The 25,793-nt window shown below is 48.0% G+C and overlaps 1 protein-coding gene and 1 long non-coding RNA gene across 2 annotated transcripts in view; both read left to right on the forward strand.

Moving 5' to 3' along the window:
- Positions 1-7,684, forward strand: part of LOC135820956 (uncharacterized) — a 67,978-nt gene extending 60,294 nt beyond the window's left edge. The window contains exon 6 of the long non-coding RNA XR_010554224.1: positions 7,613-7,684. This is a non-coding gene — a long non-coding RNA (uncharacterized LOC135820956). The remainder of the gene's footprint in view (positions 1-7,612) is intronic.
- A 1,843-nt stretch (positions 7,685-9,527) lies between these two features.
- LOC135821742 (fibrillin-1-like) overlaps positions 9,528-25,793 on the forward strand; it is a 94,257-nt gene continuing 77,991 nt past the window's right edge. Inside the window, exons 1-2 of the mRNA XM_065334739.1 lie at positions 9,528-9,646; positions 10,497-10,568. Coding sequence (XP_065190811.1) covers positions 9,528-9,646; positions 10,497-10,568 — 191 coding nt within the window. The remainder of the gene's footprint in view (positions 9,647-10,496; positions 10,569-25,793) is intronic.

The raw sequence follows: 25,793 nt of genomic DNA on the forward strand, positions 1-25,793 counted from the left end.
TTCTTGTAAATTTCATGCATGTTTAGTATGTGGATAAAGAATTAGAGCAAAATTCGACAAATTGCCCGCCAATTTCACTGCTTTTTGAGCAGAATCTGCCACCTTTTCGATGATTATCCACCAGTGCCCAGTGGCATCTCGTTGGTTGACCTTAGGTACCCTTCTCCTCCCCTTTATGACCGATACCTAATGCCGCTCACGAGGTGGTCGCAACCAACGTAAGCGAAAATGTGGTTCTTCATCCACCCTGTACCGAAACTAGTGTTGAAACGAGCATATCTATAAAAACGAACGATCAGTTCCACTATCGAGCAAGCTATCGAGCGAGCTAACGAGTTTCATTGATGTGGCAAATATGAATTTTTGAATATATATTTTTCAAAGTTCGATTTTTTCAGCTGGTTCAAATTATCACCGCAAATTATCACCACTGGCATAATTGGGGTTGCTGCTACCCACTTTGGACTGCTGTTTGGTGTCAAGATGTCTTTTCGGCGCCGTGGTTAAGTAGCCTTTGTAAGAATAGACCGTTTTGCAAGGATTGCAAGAAGCCCTGGTCTTCGCTGCATCGCGGGAGAAAACTTCCAAACAACTGAGCGTGAACTTTCACTCAGATGCGGAACAAGACATCAGTAGAGACCCCCAAAGCTGCAATGACAACACAAACAACTCAAGTGTCGTGCAGGCATACAGACACTGTAACTGCGATTGATTTTCACGTTGCACGAGACTGGACTCTCTATCAACCAGGAAATCATAAAATATTTTACGACTCCCCGGTCGACATGTACTACCATGTGTACGGAGTACGGTGTACCTTGTTCGTTAGTGCAAACGAGCTGGCCGCACAAACGAGCCGAGTTTCTGGCGAGCGAGCTAACGAGTACCCGGGGAGATCGTTTTAACACTAACCGAAACCCGTGCAGAACCAAGAGCAGCCTCGTATCAGATACAGTTGTATGTAGACAGCTATGAATGACCATCCGTCTGCTAAGGTAGAACATGGCCACTGCAGGTAGCCATGGAATTTTGACATCATTCAGGTCTACAAAACCAGAGAGAGATTAGCGAAATAACAGCAGCGAAAAGTACCGTCACGATCGCACAAATCGAGATTTGTGTGTGTTAGTGTGTGCGTGTATGTGTGTATGTGTGTGGGTGTTACTATGTGTGTGCGTGTTAGTATGTGTGTGTGTGTGTGTGCGTGTGTGTGTGTGTGGGTGTGTGGGTGTGTGGGTGTGGTATGTGAGCGAGATTAAGCGAGTGCGTGTTAGTGCTAGACCTGCGCCTACTACATCTGCCTCTGAAATAGCCTGACCATGTATACATTCACGCAATTACTCCTCTTGTTCACCTACCTGCCGGGGTGTTCAAAGCCACAACCAAATTACAAAAACTGTAAGTCATGTTGTGCATGTACCGTAAAAAGGCGTTTTTGGCATAGTTCTGTTCTTTTCAGATACGGCAAATGGGTTTTCGGGATTTGGCATTTCGTTAAATATTGTTACCAACCACACAACAAGCCGACCTGTTTGGGAGCTATTACGCGTTGTATTACCAGGAGATAGGCAACAATTGCCGCATACAAAATGCAATATTCTGGTCCAATGCCAGAGCTAGTATTGCAAGCACCGCTGTGTGTTATTATGGCCAATGCTGACACTAACTCAGGCAACAGTTGCCCGGCGAGAATTCAGACGTGTCAATACACGAGCATGCAGTAGGGATGCACTTGTGGGAGAATGTAGGCGCACTTGGCTGAATGCCGGCCTGACCCACGATCCCTACTGTTGAATTCAAACGTGTCAATACATGAGCATGCAGTAGGGATGCACTTGTGGGCGAATGTACGCGCACTTGGCTGAATGCCGGCCTGACCCACGATCCCTACTGTTCTCCCTTACGGGATGGCTTAAAGGATGCACTTGTGAGCGAATATAGGCGCACTTGGCTCAATGCCGGCCTGAATCACGATCCTTACTGTTCTCCCAAAGATACAACATGACCCAAACATGATTTATCGGCATAACTATTTACAGCAATAGATGCGAGCGCCGTCCAATGCGGCTGCCCATTAGCGTAGTGGGCAATGCGCTCTAAGTACCGGATCTGGAACAACGCTGCTGGCACTGATCAGTCCCTGGGTGTAGCTTGCCCTGGCTAGGTTCTGCTCCGCTGCCAGAGTGGCCAAGTCATCGCGTACAGTAGTCTGGAGCCAACTTCAACTCGAACAGGCGAATCCGCGGAGTAGTTTTTGTTCCTGTCGGGTCTAAATTGCGGGATGCCAGTGCGTTTCGCAGCTCAGCAGAGCGCATTTTGGCTGGACATCGCTCAGTGACAGAGACATGGTTGATCGGATATTGATCAGAAACTGGCCGCGATTGTCAAAAAATTTGACCGTCAGCGCAGCAAAGCAAAGAGCGTTTTGGCTGGACATCGCTCACTGACAGAGACGTGGTTGATCGGATATTGATCAGAAACTGGCCACGATTGTCAAACAATTTGACCGTCATTGCATCAGCGCACCAAAGCAAAGAGCGTTTTGGCTGGACATCGCTCACTGACAGAGACATGGTTGATCGGATATTGATCAGAAACTGGACGCGAGAGTCAAACAATTTGACCGTCAGCGCAGAAAAGCAAAGAGCATTTTGGCTGGACATCGCTCACTGACAGAGCCATGGTTGATCGGACATTGGCCGCGATAGTCAAACAATATGACCGTCAGCACAGCAAAGCAAATAGCGTTTTTGGCTGGACATCGCTCACTGGCAGAGACATGGTTGAGCGGATATTGATCAGAAACTGGCCGCGATTTCATGCCCCAGGGGCTGCTGTGGCTGTCGACGTCAGCAAGAACATCTGGCGTGTCGTTGACGTACGCCTGGAAAAGTGTTGGTCCAAGAATGCTTCCCTCGGGGACTCCAGCAGTGGTCGTGTACGTATATGACGTACGCCTCCAAAGAGGCACTGTAAGGAACGGGTGTCGAGGGAAGAGGCCAGGCTACGCACCTTGTGAAGGAGGCCGACATGTGAGACACGATCAAACGCTCCTGTGATGTCCACAGCAAGGATATTCGGCGCCCTCCACAGCCCACAGCGCTTGCCCAGGCAGTTTGGAGAGCTTGCAAGGTGTCTTATGTTCCGAGGCCTCCGCGAAATCTAAACTGGTGCGACGTGAGCAGATGGTGGTCCTCAAAATAGTTTACGATGTGTCTGTTTACTAGAGTTTCCATGATTTTCGAGATTATGCACAGTAAGGATATGGGCCTGTAGTTGAGCGGGAAGGTCGCTTGTGGATCAGAACCACGTTGGCCGTCTTCCACATCTTAGGTTGGACTCCAGACCGGAAGCATAAGGCAAATAACTTGGACAGTGGCTCTGAAAGCTCGCGAGCACATTCCTTAAGGACGCAAGCAGAAATACTGTCAAGCCCTGTAGCCTTGGTGACGTCGAGCTTTGCCAGGAGGCGGCGCACAGCCTCTGGGCGGAAGCGGATGGTGCGAAGAGGTGGAGGATCTGAGGGAGCAGGGTCCAGTAGCTCTGCCTCCACAAGGTCCGGACCGGCAACGCTACATTTCTTTGAAAAGAAGCGAGCAAATGCCTGGCTTTCCCTGAGCTCGTTGCCCACTCACGGCCGTCAGAGTTGACAATTAGGGGAATTTCGAGCTGTGTGCAGTTGCCAGCGTCGTTCTTCAACTTCGTCCACCACTGTTTGTCTCTGAGGGACCCAGATGAGAGGCCGCGACAGAGGCTGTCCTCCTTTGCACGTCATGGTCGGAACTGAGTGGCGATCGTTACAGTCACGGAATTGGTAGATGCCTGCTGAAGTGCTGAGTCATAAGGGTGTTTTCTTCTTCCTCTGGGTCTGGGTGAATTCAGGCATCCACCATACCGGATCGGAAGGCCTCGTTTCCAGAACTTTGGATGGGACAAATTATACAACAGCTGCAGTTATCGAAGCGGTAACTTGCTTACAGGAAATTTCCTCCGTGATGATATCACCCCATTCCACGTTGCTAAGGTGCGCCCTGAAACGATCCCAGTCTGCCCTGTTGTAGCAAAACACTGGGGGGTTCACGTCTATGGAGCAGATCAGAAAAGTCTGAGAGTACAACTGCATGATCAGATCGACCGAGGGGTGGAAGTGTACGTGTAGTTACTGGGGACGTGAATGTTGCCATTGTGAGGTCTAGCGGGTTGTCTCTACGGGTGACATGCTTAAGGTGGCAGACTACCCAAAAATTCGCTGAAAAATCGAATTTGTAAATTCATATTGAGTGCTACGTCAGTTGAAAGAGCATGAATAGCTGCAAATTCTCTGAAAATTGTGTCCCGATCTGACCGGCCGTTCAAGAGTTATGGCCGAAAATGTGCCCTTGCAAGGAAAGATTTTTTTGTTGCACGCTGTTTGTTGGCTGCACTGTATTTGAATGTGAGCAGACCGTGCGCAACTTGTCGTATCATGGAAACACGTGAAAGTGTGCAGAATTTTGCTCCAAGTCCAAAAAATCAGGTTTTTGAGCCACGTGCAGCAGGACCTTTGCCAGCACCCTCGTGACGTTGCAGATATGTGGCTTGATTATTGTAGTTGACGTTGATTTAGTGACTTTGGCAAGTTTGAGTCGTGTCAAGAAGTCAGGTAGGATTCAGTACTAGGCAGTAGTGAAACGTGAGTGGTAGTCTTTGCCGGTTTCTGAGGGTATCCTGGATTTGGTGTGCAGCGCTGTGGAAATGGCTTGCTGTGGAGGTCCCAGCACTGGATGTTGTATCAAAGGTACGACCTTGTAGCACGTGCTAAACCTAAAAAGATTCAAAAATTGACTTGGGTCTGTGGGAGTGTGTGAGAGAACGCCCACTCGTTCCGTTGTGACAGATTCCAGACCTCGTTGAGGGGCCCTACCCCATCACCCATGGCTGCTTCTGGACTTGTTCTAGGTTTGAGTCCCACGCACGAACAGAATGAGCACGAAAATGTGAAAAATTTGTAAATGCATTTGTTTGGCTCCTGGGTGGCTCGCACACCGTGGCACTATGCCGGAAATTTGAGTTTTTCCGGCCTGGAAAGCCTGTCGGTGAGGTGCAAGAACTTGTAAATCATGTCCTGAGGGCCAGCAGGAGTGTGTGGTCAAAATTTCACTCAAATCCATTGAGAAACACCAAAGTTACGGTCAATTGAATGCCATATGAAATTTATGGGTAGGCTGCCCCCTTAAAAGAAGATGGGCAGCAGGTATCTTCGAGAGCCTCGCCTGCAGGCGTAGTTTTCGAGCTGTTCAACCAAGCCTGGCTGTGCACGTTGAAATCGCCAGCTAGGATAATGTGGGGGCCCTGCTGTCTAGCTTCTGGGAGGATGGTGTCGGGATGGTCAATTAGGGTGAGATCGCCAGGGGCACAGGACTCCGGCCGAAACACTGCTCCCAAGACGGTGCGGAGACCTCGCCCCGGCTGGAGAGAAAACCAGATGATCTCATGTGCGGGGACATGAGTTCAGTGTTGAGCATGGAGGGGAGTGACGACTTCACCCAGATGGCTACCCCTCCCCGTGTGCCGTTCTGTCCAACCAAAATGGCGAGCTGTATCCAGGGAAACTGATGCCAGAGGGAAGCACTTTCTCCGCAGTGAACTTCGTTTCTGTCACAATTGCGACGTGGGGCTGATGCTGCAGGAGTGCGTGCTGTAGGTCGGGAGGTTTGCTGGCTAGGCCGAAAGCGTTTGTGCAGATAATACGAAGATGCTTGCGACCCTTCATTGCAGGAGGAGGTAATTAAAAAGGGGAGTGGAATTTGGCATAAGCGGTTGCATGGCTACATGTATGGCTAAATCTCCTAAAAATCTAATGAAATACCTAAAAGGTGTGGAGAACAACGTCACTGTAGGCTAGGATTGAGTATCATGTCATACCAGTTTGCTGAGGCGTGAGCCCTGTGCTGGGGCAAGGGGTTGGCTGTGGCCAGGGTCGATGTTGTTGCTCTCTTTTTGTTTTTTTTGGAATTGGGACTGGTTCTCCTGCATTGTTCGGAGGTAATCCAGTGGTTTGCTGGATGTTTAGACATGTCTGTGTTAGACACCAGTGAGGATAGGAGATCTTCAGCACGCGCCGAATCTGGGTGATTGCATGTTGTGATGGTAGGAGTGGTTGTGTCGGTGTGCGGTGAGGTTGGATGTTGTCGTACCTGTACCTGTGCGGCCTGGCGGCGTTTCAGGGTGCACAGTCGTGCTGGTTGCCGACATGGGCGATATAATGTCGGGTTCGTACTGGTCGTTGACTGGGTCATTTGGTGCGAGCTGGAGAGCAGGTCCACTTTCCGAGTGGTGTTGGCACCGTCGGAGGCGGTTTCGGATACGGCGCTGGCGTGGGTCAAACTCTGGGCCGCTTTTGGTGCCGAATCGGTACGGTGAGAGTCAGTTTCAGCTCCGCTGTTCCGCTCTGTGCTGCCCGTGCTGCTGCCTTTGCTGCCGGAATGCGTGGAGGTGTGTGCACTGCGACGGTTTTGGCTTTATTCCAACAAGAATGGGTGAGATATTTTCGAAAAATGAGAAATAGCTCAAAACCCACTCGTAGCGTTCATGACGAGTAGACCCATCCGAACTCGTGAGACACGAATATGTTTCGCATTGTCACGACTGGTCTCTAAACCAGCTCCCCCTTCGCGAAGAAGTTTCAATAACTCAATAAGCGTGACATTTAGTGCGACAACAAGAGATAATCACTGGACATAACTAACGAGGTTTTGACAACCTACCTAACAGCCTAAGTGTGAATTTAATTTGCTTATGCTTGCTTGCAAAGGTTGGGTTTCTTTGTGTGGATGTATACGGCATCAAAACAATCTAGCACTGCGTACACATGACACAATCGAACAAAATCATCTGAATACACAGCACAACAATCAAAATGCTCTAACAAATGACGATGGACGACTCATACATCAGAATAATCAGCATGTGCGGTGGACACAACCGATACCAAATGGCTAGTCGTGTGGACCCTAGCCATTGCCGCTGTCAGTGCTTTAGACGCTGCCATCGCCGTCGGTGCCGATCTTTGCTGTTGCTTGGCGTTGATGTCAGTGCTTAGACTGCCATCACCATCGTTGCCAAATGTTTTCAACAACTGGACGCACGCATCCGACAACAGGAGACGTCCAGCAAAGAATCATCCTGGTGCAAGATGATCTAACGCAGCGGCATCAACACAAAGCAACGTCGCCTCACAATTAACTAGACCACCGGAAAAACAACCGGACAAGACACTTACTGGCATGGCAGTGACAGGAAGCGCCTCAACTAGAAGAATGACAAGATCAGCAACGACGGCAATGGCAGCAGGAGAAGTCTGAAGAACAAATTGCCTGACTCCACCAAGACTCGAACCAGGGACCCTCGCTTGTAGCCAGCGATGCTGTAACCACTGAGCTATGGTGTAGTGGTCATCCCAGCAGAAACTGTTCAACATTTTCTTCAGACTTCGTAACTCACACTTTGTGTGAATCTATACTGGTGGGTGGGACGCAGCCCTCATTGTAATCCACACACTCCACCTACAAACTAGCACGCAATATTCTTTCAGGATCATACATCCTATCCAAATTCTACTTTGTTCTCCCAGAGGTTTGGACGAAAATCAACTTGTTCACCTACCTGCCGGGCTGTTCAAAGCCACAACCAAATTAAACGAACTGTAAGTCACATTGTGAATGTACCTTAAAAGGCCTTTTTGTCCAAGTTCTTTTGAGATGTGGCAAATGGGATTTCGGGATATTGCATCTCGTTGAATGATCTCATGTACCCTTTATGACCCGAATCTGACGCCGCTCGTGGAAGACTTTTCCAGGTAGAACTCCGTGTTGGAAGCAAAGAGCTGAGATAGTGTCTTTACAAGTTCCATTGTGCATTCCTTCAAGAAAGAAACTAGCTCCTGCGATTTCTTTTCCACTTAGCCACCTATTTAACCTCTCCTTTACCACAGGCAAGTTTCCTACCGAATGGAAACTGGCTAAATGTTTGCCTATTTACAAGTGCAAAGGCAGCAAATCCCAAGCGAGTAACTATCGCCCAATTTCCCTCCTGTCCTGTATTTCCAAATTTTGCGAATGGCTCTTCTTCAATCAACTATATGATCCTATTTCTCCTGCTCTTGATCCCGCGCAATCTGAGTTTCGTCGTGGTGATTCGACCGCTCTATAGCTCACCAAGCTGATCCAAAACATTGCCGACCATCGTCATATGGGGCGGAAAGTTGCCATTATGCTTTTTCGACCTCGAGAAAGCTTTCGACACCGTGTGGCACCGTGCATTACTTGCTAAACTTTCCAAAGTTTTCGGTGTGTGTGGCGCAGCGCTAGAGTGGATTACAGACTACCTATCCGACAGAACGCAAGTTGTCTTTGTAGGTGGACTTCTCTCAGATGCCTCACCTGTTCTGTCCGGAGTGTCGCAGGGATCCATCCTAGGGCCCCTCCTTTTCCTAGTGTATATTAATGATCTTCCCAGTCATGTTTTAGGTGTGTCCTTATTTGCTGATGATACTGCACTGCTCCGGTTCAATGAGTGTCCAGAGAGACTGCGAGACAGTCTCCAGTGCGGCATCAGCGAAGTCTAGGACTCGGCTTGACTATGCTCAAAACCCCAATAATGACTATTGTGTTGAGCTCATCACGTTATCTGGTTGCAGTAATATAGATCAGGTGGGAATAGGGACATTATGTCGATAGGAATCAACTTTATTCTCTTTGTCGGGCTATGTCGCTCCGGCAACAGATGTCATCCATGCGTGAAACACAAAATTACTGTTGGCAACCTAAAAAATGCACGAAACACACGACCAACTTACCAGATACACGAAATAGCTGTGGATGCATTTCCGTATCCAACAAGTCGATCTCTCCGGGTTGTACCTGAAAAGCAAGTGCTCGAACCTGTCATACCTGTCATACTGGCCAACCCTCCCGGTTTTCCTTGGAAAATTCCGGGAATTAACACTACTCCCGGGGTCCTGGGGATTTGAAGGAAAATACCGGAAAAGTCACAGTTTCGTCTGATACAGGATTTTTCTGAAAACTCCATGGATTTGCTTTGAATGTCCCGGTTTTTTCAAAAATATGTACGGTGCGCACTTGCACTTCGAACTGTTAACGGCACTTTCAAGACCTGACCACAAGATCTGCACTGACAGGCGCTATAGGTGGGCGCCGACGCGCCGACTGATCGAACTGCAGTGCAGGGTTGAACTGTGCCGTACGCAGATCTGCAGAGTTGAACTTTTTTTGGCGGGAAAATCACTTTTCACTTGTTTTGTGCCATCCAGGGATTTTGCGAAAAATCCAGGGATTCTGCTTGTATTGTCAAGGGATTGAGATTTTTGTGGTTGGTCAGTATGCTACGTGGTCGAAATTTCAAATGATATTCCTGGAAAACAGGTTGCAGCTAGATCCCAAATCATGAAGTGCAGGGCATCGTGCCTCTTCATGGTTTCACTCAAGCAGCATTCCATCATACATCACAGTGGTAGCATAGCAAATATCATGTTGCTGATCAACCTGATCATTTGGATTTTGATCATGATCTTGATTGTCGATCAAATCGATCAAATCCGTCGATCTGCTATGTCACGCGGTGGTCGGCACACGGCCAGTTTCAGGACGTAAAATATCGTGCTTCGATCGCACAAATCGAGATTTGTGTGTGTTAGTGTGTGCGTGTATGTGTGTATGTGTGTGGGTGTTACTATGTGTGTGCGTGTTAGTATGTGTGTGTGTGTGTGTGTAGGGGGGGGGGGGGTGGTGTGTGAGCGAGATTAAGCGCGTGCTTGTTAGTGCTAGACCTGCGCCTACTGCATCTGCCTCTGAAATAGCCTGACCATGTATACATTCACGCGATTACTCCTCTCGCTATCGCATTATCACACCTCTCTCCGTTTAGATATACCAGCGCTGCCTCCTATTCCATTATCGTTGTCTGATGATTGGTTCAGCCATGAAACTCTGAGTCTCAACGGAATTGATTTGCCAAGGTTTTCATTGTGTGCCTTTGTGTCTTTTGTGTAAATAATAATAATCCCTAGTCATAACTCGTAATAGGTTGTCCTTCTGCTCTTTTACCATAATTAAATTGGCTCACCACTAGAACTAAACATCATAATTTATTGTTTTACTGCTTATAGAGTTCACTACTTCGAGGGTAAGACACAAAGGAGAACAGACTGAAGAAAAAATTGACTGACACCACAAGGACTCGATCCAGGGACCCTCGTTTGTAGCCAGTAATGCTGTAACCACTGAGCTATGGTGTAGTGGTCATCCCAGCAGAAACAGTTCTACATTTTCTTCAGACTTTGTAACTCACACTTTGAGTGAATCTACACAGCCGAGTGGCACGCAGCCCTCACTGTAACCCACACACTCCACCTACAAACTAGCACGCAAAATAGAGTAATAAGAAATTCTTCCAGGAAGTGATATACATCCTGTCAAAATTCTACTTTGCTGTCGCAGAAATTTGTACAGTAATCAACTTGTTCACCTACCTGCCGGGCTGTTCAAAACCACAACCAAATTACAATACCTGTAAGTCATGTTGTGCATGTACCTTAAAAAGGCGTTTTTGGCATAGTTCTGTTCTTTTCAGATACGGCAAATGGGTTTTCGGGATTTGGCATTTCGTTAATAAATTATTGTTACCAACCACACAACAAGCCGACCTGTTTGGGAGCTATTACGCGTTGTATTACCAGGAGATAGGCAACAATTGCCGCATACAAAATGCAATATTCTGGTCAAATGCCAGAGCTAGTATTGCAAGCACCGCTGTGTGTTATTGTGGCCAATGCTGACACTAACTGAGGCAACAGTTGCCCGGCGAGAATTCAGACGTGTCAATACACGAGCATGCAGTAGGGATGCATTTGTGGGAGAATGTAGGCGCACTTGGCTGAATGCCGGCCTGACCCACGATCCCTACTGTTGAATTCAGACGTGTCAATACACGAGCATGCAGTAGGGATGCACTTGTGGGCGAATGTACGCGCACTTGGCTGAATGCTGGCCTGACCCACGATCCCTACTGTTCTCCCTTACGGGATGGCTTAAAGGATGCACTTGTGAGCGAATATAGGCGCACTTGGCTCAATGTCGGCCTGAATCACGATCCTTACTGTTCTCCCAAAAATACAATCGGCATTACTATTTACAGCAATTGATGCGAGTGCCGTCCAATGCGGCTGCCAATTAGCATAGTGGGCAATGCGCTATAAGTACCGGATCTGGAACAATGCTGCTGCCACTGATCAGTCCCTGGGTGTAGCTTGCCCTGGCTAAGTTCTGCTCCGCTGCTGGAGCGGCCAAGTCCTCGCGTGCAGGCTAGTCCGCGGAGTAGGTTTTGTTCCTGTCGGGTCTAAATTGCGGGATGCCAGTGCGTTTCGCAGCTCAGCGGAGCGCATTTTGGCTGGACATCGCTCTATGACAGAGAAACGGTTGATCGGATATTGATCAGAAACTGGGCGCGATCGTCAAGCAATTTGACCTTCAACGCAGCAAAGCAAAGAAGCGTTATGGCTGGACATCGCTCACTGACACTGACAGAGACATGGTTGATCGGATATTGATCAGAAACTGGCCGCAGTTGTCAAACAATTTGACCGTCACTGAGTTAGCACAGCAAAGCAAAGAGCGTTTTGCCTGGACATCGCTCACTGACAGAGACATGGTTGATCGGATATTGATCAGAAACTGGCCGCGAGAGTCAAACTATTTGACCGTCAGCACAGCAAAGCAAAGAGCGTTTTGGCTGGACATCGCTCACTGACAGAGCCATGGTTGATCGGATATTGATCAGAAACTGGCCGCGAAATTCAAACAATTTGACAGTCAGCGCAGCAAAGCGAAGAGCTGTCAGCGCAGCAAAGCAAAGAGCGTTTTGGCTGGATATCGCTCACTGACAGAGACATGGTTGATCGGATATTGATCAGAAACTGGCCGTGATAGTCAAACAATTTGACCGTCAGCACAGCAAAGCGAAGAGCAAGAAACAACAGCATGGCGAATTGGAGTAATGCGCATGCTCCGCACAGTCCCGTGAGGAAACGCGGGAATTCGGAGTGCATGCATGTTAAGAGTGTACCAATGTTGCTTATGGCAAGGATGTTGGTGTGTTGCTAACTCCACTTACCGTGCCATGCACGGAAACTTATATATCTCATGTACCCTCCCCCACCCTTTATGACCCTAATCGGACGCCGCTCACGGAAAGCTTTTCCAGGTGGAACTCCGTGGAAGCAAAGAGCTGAGATAGCGTCTTTGCAAGTTCCCTGGCGCATTCCTTCAAGACAGGAGCGGAAAAACCGTCGGGCCCAGTCGCCTTTGAGGAATTCAAGATGAGGTAGAAGCCGGTGGACTGCATTGGGACAAAAGTGAACTGTCGTTAGTGCATGTGAGCCAGTGAATGCTGTGTTCGGTAAGTCCATCGTAGTAAGTTTGAGGCCTTGCACACTGCATTTGTTGGAAGAGAAACGTGAGAAAGCTTCCAAGTTCTCGTAACTTGTGGCCGTATCGCAACCTTTAAGGTGGCTCGCTCCTAAATTTAAAACTATAGTCTGTTTCAAAAAGATTTACAATCAGGTTTGGGTCTTAAAAAGTATGAAGATAAGGGAAATTTGGACAACAAAGTACATCGAATGGCTTGTTAGGACACGGCAAATTGTTCTGTGAAGGTTTCGGAACAATGGGACCAGCCGTTAAGGAGTTAAAATTTGGGCCAGGTTTCCGGCCTTTTCCCATGGGTTACAATTTGCCCAGGAAGCCAGTATCGATTTTTTATCAAAACCCACGATTTATCCTTTCCTTTTTGGCCTTGTGGTTATGAATGCTGTCTGCTGACCATGCAGTTGTGAGTTCAAATCCCAACCTATCCTCAAGTCAAACTTTTTTTTCATTGTTTTGGTGATCAAGCTGGTACAAGACAAAGAAGATGGCTGCACCAAACGACTTGTTGTTGGAGCTCGCGCTTCCTGCCGAACTGGCTGACACTTGACTGGCTCACGCCATGTGAACACACCCACAACACTGCAATGGTGTGAGTGAATATGGAAGTCATCGTGCTGTAGCTTTTTGAGATTCATTTTAGTATTTCAAGATCGCCAATTTATTTGAATTTAGAGTCAACGCCGTCTTCTATCAGCGTTCACAAGCGTATGCTTTTCTCAAAATGTCGTCGAAGTCACACGGATAGCTTTGCCAATTCATGGCCTTGGGAATGAGTCCGTGTCGATGTCGTTTTCGTAACATGGTGAGTAAATTGCATCGCAGCTCAAAGAAACTATTTTGGTCACAAAACGAATTGGGACACATGCCGCTCGTCAACATTTACAACACTTTCGTTTCGACATGTCCTCTCTGACTCCATTATCGATACGAGGAAGAACTAGTTTGTTGTAAACCAGACGTACATGACTGTATCAACGTGAGTGAGTTGTCATTTTTCCTGCTTTCGCGCGGAATATTTCTTCGAGTTCACAGTGAGTTTTTCCAGGCAGCGCTCGAGTGCTCATATGGTAAGACGTCAATCTCCGCGGGCGATCGCCAGGATTGCAAATCTTTTTGAAACGGACTGTAGAGCACGAATCCAGCTATCCAGGCCAACGGAGGAAAAGGTTAGAAAAGGTTAAAAGGTGAGTACGAGAGTTCAAAAGTGGATTTGAGAGTGAAGGTGAGTACAAGTCTGTAAAGATGAGTACGAGTGTGTGAGTGCATACAAGTGTGTGAGTACGTACCAGTGTGCGAGTGTGTGCATATGTGAGATCGTGAACCTAACATGCCACCCCTACTTGAAAAGACTCCGCGTCCATGTTGAGAAATAAAAAGGAAGGGGAAAATTGCAAATAGATCGAATATAAAGAAGTTTATGGGACAACAAAAGAGAAAGAGCGAGAACAATTAGCCGTAATAAGAGGGAGGGAGCGAGAGAGGGAGCAAAAGAGAGGGAGAGAGAGCGAGAGAGAGAGAGAGAGAGACATAAAGAGAGAGAGAGAGAGAGACATAAAGAGAGAGAAAGAGAGAGAGAGAGAGAGGGAGTAAACATTGTAAGTGATGTCCAAGATGTCGATTGGCAAAATCTTGCAGCGCGGTTTGCGGGAAAAAGTCAGGGAAGGAAAGCTGCAAAACAGGCCCGCACAAGAAGAACGGCAAGGACAACAGAAAACGACAAGGAAACGACAAGGATCCTGGAAACCAACAACTTCCAAAGCCCATGTTAACACACTCCACATGATCACGCATATAACAAACACAGGCATAATGGTAGACAACAAAGGTACAGGCGAGCGCATGGCGTGGCGAAATCCGTCGAACTGTGGCTGTATACTTGAAACAAAAACAGGAATATCAGTAGGCATTAAACAGTAAGGAAACAGGCGAACGCATGGCGAGGCGAAATCCGTCGATCCGCTAGAAAGCGACATCAAAGAAATATTCCTTAAATAGACAACTCACATTAAATTGAAGTGCGAGACAGGGTATTGTACGTGTGTGCAGGCGCAGAAAGAAGTGTTGGTGTAGGCGCAGCAAGTGGTGTGCGTGTGGCAGGTCCTATTTGCGTCAAACATTTCCAAAGGCGATTTCGATGGACTGGGCAAGGTCGATGGCGAAGGGGACTCTCAAATTAAGCCAGCGGTGCAACCTGCACTAGTCGATATTTGCAATACTTGTTACAATGCTGGCACCGCTGTGACTGGCAACACTCCTGCATTCCACCCAGAGAACCAACCTGGTATCCACTTACCTTAGGGATCCACTCCAGTGCACGGATCTGATTTATTTCATATTGCAACAGTTTTGCCCGATCGGCAATAAATCCAAATAGTTATTAGTGCTAATAGTGAAATCTGTGTTCGTTTTCTGGACTTGAAAGTTGTTGCATCGCATTTCTGAGGGTATCACCCCACGTTGTACATAATACAAGTAAAAATAAAACGGTTACGGCATGAACAATGACGGTCGGTTTTTGCTGTACAAATACCTAAAACGGTAAAGGGCTAAAAAATACGACGTAACATTTGTAGATGCGTGAACACTCGTATTGTACGCCAACATCGTCGATGGCAGGAGAACGTCCCAATTCGAATTGGCCTCATCAACAATTTTTTTTTTAAATATTCTGGATCGTTCTATTCGCTCTCTCAAAAACACCATCGCCCTGCGGATGATACGGAGTCGTTCGTGATTTATCGATGTCAAGACGTAAGCATAGCACACGAAACAATAGTGATTCAAACTGCTTAGCCTGGTCAGTGTGAATGCGCTCAGGTAAACCATGGCGAGACACAAACTCTTTCACAAAACATTGAGCGACAGTACATGCACAAATATCTGGCAATGGATATCATTCAGTCCATTTTGAAAAATGGTCAACCACGGGAAAATATGCATGTTTCGACGAGGAGATTGGCAGTGGGCCCATCAGATCCGTTGCAACCAGTTTAAGCGGTTTGGAAGAAGCCAAATGTTGCAAAGGTGCACGATCAACCGGATTCTTTTCTTTTTTTCGAACGCTGACAGTCGGTACACCTGCGACAAAATTCGTCAATGTCAGCTCGAAACCCAATCCAAAAATACTTTTTCACGACTAATGCAATCGTGCATTTTGTGGCGAAATGGCCGGTGACCGCTGTCGAGTGCGCTTCACGAATAATACGACTACGAAATGTGAGAGGAACAATCAACTGGCTAGCATTATTCTGAAGTCTTCGATAAACCAACCCATTGTCTACAAAATGTTTACCTTTTTCGGTCCAGAGAGCGCATGCGCCTGGACGAGTCGGTTACTTATTGCGGTTGTGGCTTCGTAATCGGTTTTTGGTTTCTTTACGATCTCGATCATTATCAGTAGCTTCTTGCCATTCCCTACATGCCTCATCACTGCCTAGAAAATGGAGCGAGTTAATCGTGGGCGACGCTTCATCGACTGGATATCTGGAAAGACCATCTGCGTTTCCGTGTTGTGGCCCGGGCGATGTATCCACGCAAAATCATACTCTGACAAATGTTCGATCCAACGGGCAACTTGTCCCCTTGGATTTTTGAAAGTAATTTGTCATTTCAACGCTAGGTGATCTCAACGAATCTGAAATTGCGCATACAAAATAACGTCCGGCCACAATATTTGCTGGCTCCTGTATCTGTCCGATACCGTCCCGTACAAACAGCTGGCCACAATATTCGTCGTATTCTGTATACGACTCCCTGGTGTAGAGGGCGATTTGGAAAGAAATAAGGAGAGTCGAGAAGGAAATGAATTTAGAATGGATGTTAGTTGCCGAATAGATGATAGGATGCGTCAGCAAAACAGATTTTGGAAGAGAGATCCTGTCGTCTCCAAAATAAGCGTGAACGAGCGATTCAGCACCGGTCAACGGAAACATCGGAAGAGAGATCCCGTCGACCGCAGAACGCCCGTGATCCGCAGAGTCCGCGCCGGTCCCAGGAAACGTCAGGACAGACATCCCGTCGAGTCCAGAACGCCCGTGATCGGCATAGCCAGCGCCGGTCCCAGGAAACGTCAGGACAGACATCCCGTCGACTCCAAAACGGCCGTGATCGGCAGAGATAGCGCCGGTCCCAGGAAACGTCAGGACAGACATCCCGTCGACGCGCAGAAAAACTAAATCTGCAGCCTCTTTTGGCATCAGACAGGATACGTATTTTAGGAGACTGTAAAGTTTTGTAATGTGCTCCACAGGCCACTATGCATTCGGCCGTCCTCATTGGCTCAACAGGTCAATGTATTACTACGAAAAGGCCAGCAAATCCGATTACTGTATTAAAATCAACTAATTTTCGCTCTAATTCGCTCGAGATTGACCAACGGCGTTGGGAGTTCCTTGGTCACGTACTGAGAATGCAGAAGAGCTCTCCCCCATAGCGCGTGTTAGAGTTTTCAGCCACCGCGAGCCTGCGCGGTTGACTGGACCGACCCAGGACAACTCTCCTCTCAGCTCTTTCTCAGGACTGCCTAGCCCAACTCGGCATTCGCCTGGGCACGCTTAGAGGCCTTAATCAGCTGCGGCAGTTGGCAGGGGATAAGTCACGGTGGAATGGCAACCCGCGGCACTCATCTTCCTCTGCCGAGCTGCGTCCTTGACTTATCCCCTGCAGGGTGAACATCGTGCATGAACAGTCTACCGTCTTTCTGACATTGCCACTCGAACTTGACAATAGAAGCTGCATTTCGTATGTTCAGTTACATTGAGCCATGGTGTTTTTGTCTTATGTTTGTGAATCCTTCCCGGAAGCAAATGCTGGTTTTTATGCATTCATGTAATTACTCAGCGTTATTTGCAATAATAATAATAATTTGAAACTCGGGTATTGAGCCAATAATAAAAGTAGATTGGAAAAGGACATATGGAAACGAGTTAAGAGTAACTCTCCACCACACTAACTAGATACTATAATAATTATACAGTCAGAAAGTGCAACAACTTCCCCTCTTTGGTCTTTCCATAACCTTGAACCTTCCAAGTTGGAAGGCTGTCGGTTAGCGCTACGAAGATGTGTTGAAGCTAGGTGTCAGGACGTCGAATGTCTCAGTACGTTGTCAGTTATGTGCCTAGTTGTTGCACTTTCTGACTGTATATAGTATCTAGTTACAGTGGTGGAGAGTTACTCTTAACTCGTTTCCATATGTCCTTTTCCATTCTAATAGTAATAATAAAGTTGATTGTTCCAACTAGGAACACACGCTTCTTGCCGAACTTGACACTTGACTGACTCACGACTGCCATACGGAGCACACGAGGAGCACGTCGCACCTTCCACTCGGCAAACCTGCAAGAAAGCACCACTACCTGCTCAATACACAGTGTTTCGGGGAATTCACCCCTCATCAGTTGAGCTTGAGTAGGCTGAGGAAGATTGTGCCTGAAAAGCACCACTTATATACCGCTCTCCAGGCCAAACCATCACCAGGGGTACAAACTTACAGAGACGCTTTGTTTCCAGCGCGACAAACACCTCGTGAAGCTCCAGGTAGCAGAGTGAGTCAGAGTCGCTCATGGAGTTGTGCTAAACAAACGTTGAGAGCCAGTATAGGTATTCGCAACGCTGTCACCTCCAACAACTAGTCGCACGTCCGCGTGAGGTTCATAATAATAATAATAATAATTTTCGCTGGCGATTTAATTTCACTGATTTCGTCGCTTGGTACCAACCGGCCAAAGTAAATAGCCGGCCAAAGTGTCATAGAGGCTTTTTGAAAACCCCAATCGGCCAAAGTTTAATACAGAGCAAGGAATCCTCACTGCAGGGCTGACATTGTACCTGTCTAACCGAAGCATACAGTGTGTTGTCGGTGTTGCAACCTTCCGTCCAGACCCCATCAAGGCGGGAGTCCCACAAGGCAGCATCTTGGGGCCAACCATGTTTCTCATATACAATAATGACGTATCAACATGCCTTGCTGGGAACACGCAGCTGGAAGCCTATGCTGACGATACGACATTGTGCACTCTTCTCCGTAACGACCTCCCCACTGCTGCTGCCTTGCTTCAGGACACCGTCAATTGTCTGTCAGACTGGGGCAAGGAATGGCGTGTAGCGTTTGAGCCGTCGAAATCCCAGGCTATGACAGTCACGCTGCAAAGAGCGCAACTAGCCTTGCCCTTTCTCCTCTTTGGAGGCAACCCTGTGCCAGAGTCATCCACAATCAAGCTCTTGGGGGTGACTTTTGATCCGACGCTGTCCTTCACGGAGCACATCCGTGCAGTGTCTATACGTGGCAAACAGCGCTTGGGCCTCCTGCGGCGAGCTGCGCCCTATCTCTCCCGAGAAGGCCGCCTCAAGGTGTACAAGGGGTTTGTACGGCCCGTTTTGGAGTATGCTCCTCTCGTCTGGATGGGAGCTGCTCCCTCCCATCTTGCACGCCTAGATAGCATCCAACGCCGTACATTGCGCATCATTGGTCCCGGGACGGAGTTCCAGAGCCTCAGCCTACGGCGATACGTTGCTGCATTAACATACACTTACAAACTGCATTTCATCACCGGTCCGACTCCGAGCCCCGTGACGCCACTCGCACTCGAAACGATCTCCGCATGGCCGCCGGCCACAGTTACCAGCTACGAAATCTGCTAGCGCATCAAGCACCAGACACCATTCTCCGCAGCTTCCCACATTGTGCAATCCAGCTGTGGAATTCCCTGCCGCCAGCTTTTCTAGACTCGCCCCAACTCGCAAAAATCTTCAAAAGTTTAAGTGCAACGTCAACGAATACCTCCGCCGACAGCATTGGCGATGGTCCACGGACATTCTGCCTGTCGACCCACCTACATTCTAGTGCCCTGTCAACGACTCCCATTGCTACGATTGCGCTGCACGCTAGTACTAGCTGTTGCTTGCCCTTGCTTTCTTTTTTATTTTTGCTGACCCTTACAGCTCTATCTTTTGTTTTTGGTGCGTGTTTCTGGCCGTGATGCTGAGACCTCAGGTCGGCAGAGCCATCAATATCCCACCATCACTGCTGCACCTCGGTGCAGCCCCTTCTGAGTAGTTATCACGTTTGTCCTTGTCTCAGTACCATTGTCTTCTGTATTATTTATGAGTTGGGTATGTGAACATAGTTCACGTTCACGTTCGCGTTCACGTTCGCTCTCCAAGGAAAGTCGAACTCAGTGACGGAATTTGCGTTATGAGAAGGATTAGCAAACAGAATTCGCACATGCATGACGTTGACACGACGTACATTGTGTACAGACAGTACACCGTGGTAAGTTTATGACCGCCTGACACGAATCCGCGATTCGTGTTCCGACTACTTTTCCGAACGAAAAATGCGAAAGTTCGCAATCCAGTTCGCGAACTGAAAAATGTTTGCGAACGCGAACGTGAATTTCTTCTTGCTAATCCTCCGTAATGACGGTGAAACGTTTCGTTTCTCATCTGCCAAAGTTTCTCATCGGCCAAAATTTGTTTATTTGCAGTAAAAAGAGTTGAAAAGAAAAGAAGGAGCAAACCAAAAGTGGATGAAATTAGAGAAATAACAATCCGCAATAAATTCTGCAAATACTTTTGCCTAACTCATACTCAAACTGATTGAATCGTTTTAGCAATACAATGATGTGGCCAATCAGCGGAAAAAAACATATCCATCAGTTCTAATAACATGTACGATGAGCTAGGCAAAAAAGCATAAAAGCATAGTGTAGGGCCCTGAGCTTCCAAGCTCTCTCGTTTCGCAAGGCCAAACGGGCAATGGTGCCCAATTCTATGGAAGCAAATACTCTGCAGAAGCTCCGGACCTAGGTTCCACACAATGAAAACATCATCGATATCGCGCTTGTACAGGACTGGGCTAGCAGGTGCACTACTCAAGAGCGAAATCTCTAGGTCATGCATATACAAGGTGGCAAGGGGGGTTTACGGTGCGGAAGGATGTCCCACCAGCCCTTCACCTTAGTCATCTTATTTACAACTTTGAATGCCGACAATGCGCTAGTCGGTATGTTGGTCGGACTGTTCAGCACCTGAACGCACGCATCAAATAACACACACCACGTCACATACTTTCACCTTGCGCACAACAACAAAGACCGAAGCGAGGGCGACCTAGAAAACAACCGTTATCTACACAACTTGCGGATCAGGGCTCACAGACTGTGCTTGCTCCGCCGTCGCTGGTGGCGGTGGTGGGGGAGAGTAGGCGTGGTGGCTCATCGGGCCGGTTTGTGTCGCCACCTTTGCTCCTGCCGTCGGTGGTTCCTTCGTCAGTGCCCCCGGCAGCTTTGGCTGGGGTGGGGCGGCTTGCGGTCCCGGTCCCACTGCCTCCTCCCGATCCTCCACCGTCGGCTCTTGCGGCGGTGGAGCTTGCCAGTGACAGACCGCAAGCAACACCGGCAGGGGCATTGACACTACAATTGCCAACCAAAAAAGACTCACCTTGCGTATTAGCAGCTCCCACACCATCACCAACAATGCAATCTACAGCAACCACAACTAATCCACCATCCAAGCCCATTATTGAAAGACCAAGACGATCAACAGCCAACTACAACAGAAACTACGCACTCAATGGGCAAGGGCGTAAGGAGGGACGTGAGAGCAGGGTGACGGCCGAGTCCCGTTCAATGGACCATGTCAGGCGGGATAACAGAGAGAGCGCAGAGGAAGCAGATGATGGGACGGACGGTGAAGGGAGCAATGAGTCGGAGAGCGACGATTGTAGTTATAGTGAGAGTGCCGGTGAGAATGTTAGCATTGCGCGTAGGTTTCGTGGTAGCAAGTCTTCAGTGTACAATCATCTGTTGGCTAGTCCTGATTGTTGCAATTCGTATTCCGACTCTTCATTCACTGTATTGTGCCGTGGTCGTCATGGTTATGAACTACAATTAAAGGTTTTGGAAGCCATCTGTCAGCGTCTGTATAAGCCTAATTTGTGTGTACAGAAAGATAGTATAATTGGGTTGAAATTGTTCAAGTAAAGTGTCATGTTTGGTGCGGCCAAGCTTGGCCGTTAATGTTCTAGGTGTAATGTACTGCTGTTATTTGTTATCACTTTGTCCTTCCTTCTTTCTTTCTCTTCTTTGTTCACTTTTCAGTTGCAAGTTTAGTGTTAGTACACACATTCGTTATTGCTCTCGCTTTCTTTGAAGAAATCACCCATCTTTTCGCAGAATTTTCAAATTTCGCATGTTGAATTCGCCGAAAATCGATGTTTCAGTGCTTCAACAGAGTGTGTGTAAATGTACATGACGTAATGGGAACGGTGACTTCAAGTACTACGTTGAGCCGTATTCTGATCTTGGGGCTAATAATATGGCCGAATTTGAACATTCTCTTAACCGATCGAAAAGCCGATTTGGCATGCTCTGTATGGGCATCTTGTCAATCAGTGCACATCTACGATGTGTGAATAAAACGAATGCAAGGAACGTGTTACTTGTTTTCTGCACATCTACGAAGTGCGAATCAGGGAGTAGTATAATGACACGTGTACTAGTACACCTTGTGTTGCACTGCGTCTTTTCCACACGCATAGGACCACTGAAGGTCATACGCTCCGCGTGCGTATGCACGCATGCGCAATATGTCATTCACTGCATGCAATGCACATCTACGATGTGCAAATCAGGGAATAGTACGTATTTTACTACTCCCCGGTGCGAATGCACCGAACGTGCACAAGTGCACGTTCGTCACCTATGGCGAAAAGAATCTTAAGGATGACATTTATGGCATGCCAGGGCAGGGGTCAGACCAAGCACGACCGACACAGTGTGCCTTATTTGGCCCAAAGGTCAAAGGTCAAAAAGTGTACCAGAACCTGCCCCGCACTTACTACTCTTGAGGTTGGGAAACAAGCTCACGTACACTGGAGGGCTTCAACAGTGTTCCCCAGGTGTCCTGTCACGAACTGGAGGCATTGATTGAGGATGCATTCGAGGACTATGGAGATGATCGTAACTGAACTCCCGCAAACAAGACTTAGAGGAGTGTTAGAACAGTACCTGCAGACCGTGCATTTCAGAGAAGCTGTTGTCGGCCAGCATCACGGCTGTGTATAAATCCTTTCCAAGGATGCCTTGCAAACTCGGCGGAGTATCTTTCTGGTCGCCTTCTCCCACTGGTGAATACAGTAGTAAGCTGTAGTAAGCTCAACCTTCTCAAACCGGGACTCGTCCGACAAGAGGGAATCTTGCTTCCGCATAGAGTCTTGCTTGGAGTACAAGCCAAGGTCGGCCGTCCACGCCGTGAATTGCCCATAGCAGTGAGACTTCCTCCGAAATATGTCCTCGATGGCATCCCTCAAAAAATTGCGACCATAGGCATCGTGGCGGTTAGCTCTGGAGGGACGTGAAACTATCAGCTGGGGGACGCTGTACTAAACGAGAGAGCTTGGAAGCTCAGGGCCCTGCGCTATGCTTTGTTGCCTAGCTCATCGTGCATGTTGTTAGAACTGATGGAAATGCTTTTTCCTTTGATTAGCTACATTGTATTGCAAAAACGTTTCAATGAGATACTGAAGTAACGTCTTCTGCATAGCTATGAGACCGGCGCTGACTCTGCCGATCACGGGCGTTCTGGAGTCGACGGGATGTCTGTCCTGACGTTTCCTGGGACCGTCGCTGACTCTGGCGATCACAGGCGTTCTTCTTCTTCTTATTATTATTATACTGACGGCAACTAACATCCATTCTGATTGCATTTACTTGTCTCCCTACTTCATATTTCTTTGCAGAAAATCTCCCCATACAGCAGGGAGACGTTTACATAATAATGACTCCCTGCTATACATCTACAAGACTGTATATACGTTATAATTATTATGCTATCGGCTTACATGCGATTCCCGGGCTGGTCGACAGGCGGCCCAGCCAGCCTGCTAGTGGGATCTCGGCCTCGCACACATATCCACACAAAATGTTACTGCACTGAATGCATTCCCCCGATACACTTCGCATATATACTCGTTCTCTTGATGGTACCGTACTCTTGATGGTACGGGACAGGTACAGGATAGCGCCAGGCATGTCGATGGCACAAACAAACAAAAAAATTGTGGCCAGCTGTCTTTACTGGTACGGTACAGTACGGGACAGATACGGGATAGCGCCAGGCGTGACACAAACAAACAAACAAACAAACACACACACAAATACCAAATTAAAGCTGTGTGGACCCTGGCTAGCGCCAGACGTTACTGAAGTAACGTCTTCCGCATAGCTACAGGAATAAAAATTAATATGGATCCAGCTGCCCCAACAAACGGTAATATGGATCCAGCTGCCCCAACAAACGGTCCGAGCTTGTGTCAAAGTGTTGCCATGAGAACAAATATTACTTGTCAAATGTTGTCACATGATACTAGCAGAACATCACTCAGTTAATATTAAGGACGTTTAGCAATGCGAAAGTTCGAAAGAAATTTCGAGTCTGGGAATGAGTACAGAGAGACCAAGACCGAATTATTGCATCTGACATCAACTTCAGACTCCTGGCGGTCCAGCAGGCAACTAGGGTCCCTCATTGGCGACAGTGAGGACTTGGAGCGGAGGAAAGACCTCACTTCGAGTGCATACAGCAGGATGTATAGCCTCTGGCTGAGGCGTGGGAAGGTAGGTCAGTGAGCAGAGGCGCATCCGACTGTATAATGCCCTGGTTCTGCCCGTTCTTTTGTATAACTGCGGCGCATGGGGGCTCACAGTGGCACAAGCAGAATCACTAAAACGCATTCCACCGGAAGCAGCTCCGATGGCTCATTGGCATAGTTTACCCAGCCAGGATATCAAATACTGAGCTGTATGAGAGGTGCAACACGGAACCACTATCTGACATCGTGGACAGGAGAAGATGGCAGCTAACCGGCCATATTCTCCGTATGGACAGGGATGCGCCGCCATGGATCGCGCTGACGGGCTATTTTGCAGGAGATGCCAAGGCTGGGCGTGGACGTCCGAGGACATCCAGTGCGACGCGCATCACAAGCGACTTACAGAGAAGGAACAGCAGTCTGCTTCGATTAGGGCTTCAACACGACGTGACATTGACTCAACGTATGGGGAAACCGTGTCAGGAGCCAACAAGTCCCACTCCAGGTGCAGTGCCTGCACCAGCTGGTCAGCATTCTCGCAGCGATGTGGAATTATTCTCTTCTTGTCAAATCTGGAGAAGAGCCCAACATTCTCGTTTGGATTCATGTCGTGTACAACCTGACCTCTGGTACCCGTATGACTCCCGTGTATGTGGAACCCAACCTGCTTCGTGTACACCAGCTCTTGCGTGAGACAGTGTGTTTGCTGGTCTACCGGTACCGGTGCCTACTTTCCACCATGGAGCAGCCGCTGATCAGCGCATTATTTGGAGATTTCGCCACTCCGACTAGGGCTGGCCAAACGCTCGACTCCCAACAACATCTGCTGCAGCTTCCATCCAGAACTCATCCCGTGTCTCTTTCTGCTGCACGCGTTTGGAACAGTCTTCCACCTGATGCGAGAAACATCACGCCCCCCCCTCCAGTTCAAGGTTGTGTTGCACGCGTATTGTCTTACTGTAGCGTGACAGCAACCGCCTCCCCTGTCTTGAGTACTAGTATGTAGTAATCCTGATGCTCTGATACATACCGAGGCTAGCTGTATGCTCAGTCTCCGGCTAGCTGTATGCTCAGTCTATACATTCTTGATCTTATCTTCTTCTTTTTTCCTTTTTCTTTTCTTTAAAATGTTTTACTGCCAGAAGTGGTCTTCATATGAGGAGGCAGACATGCCTGTTTGTTGTTCGACTTTAAGTAAATCCAACTAACCAACCAATGTCCAGCGAAGAGGGAGGTTGAAACAGGATGTTGGGTACTCCAGTATCGAGAAGATCCTGCTGTGCTTGAGTGAAGTGAATGAAAGAAATTTTGAACTGTTTTTAGTATGCAACACGTGCACTCCGAACTTTTACGCGGGGTGCGTACCGTTTAGTTCATACACACAAATCCCCAGTGATGTACAGGTCTACTCTCGATATAACAACTCTCACTTGTACGTAAACCTCGCTAGTACGTAAAAAAATCTAATCCCCCGCCGACACAGCATCACTCCCATACAAATTTTGTTCTGCACAACGTAATTCTACATAACGTAAACCTCGACATAACGCACCTGCAGCGCAGTCCCAGACGTGCCCACTCTCGATATAACGTAGATTCACATGCGTGATACTGTAGTGTTGTTACGACTGGGACGAACTTTTCTCCTCTGGCGCTGTCATGAGACGACGATCTACGAGACTACTGACACCGAGACAAGACAAGGGAACGTATTTTGA

This window comes from Sycon ciliatum, chromosome 7 (genome assembly GCF_964019385.1).
Source record: "Sycon ciliatum chromosome 7, ocSycCili1.1, whole genome shotgun sequence".
Classification (NCBI taxonomy): Eukaryota; Metazoa; Porifera; class Calcarea; order Leucosolenida; family Sycettidae; genus Sycon; species Sycon ciliatum.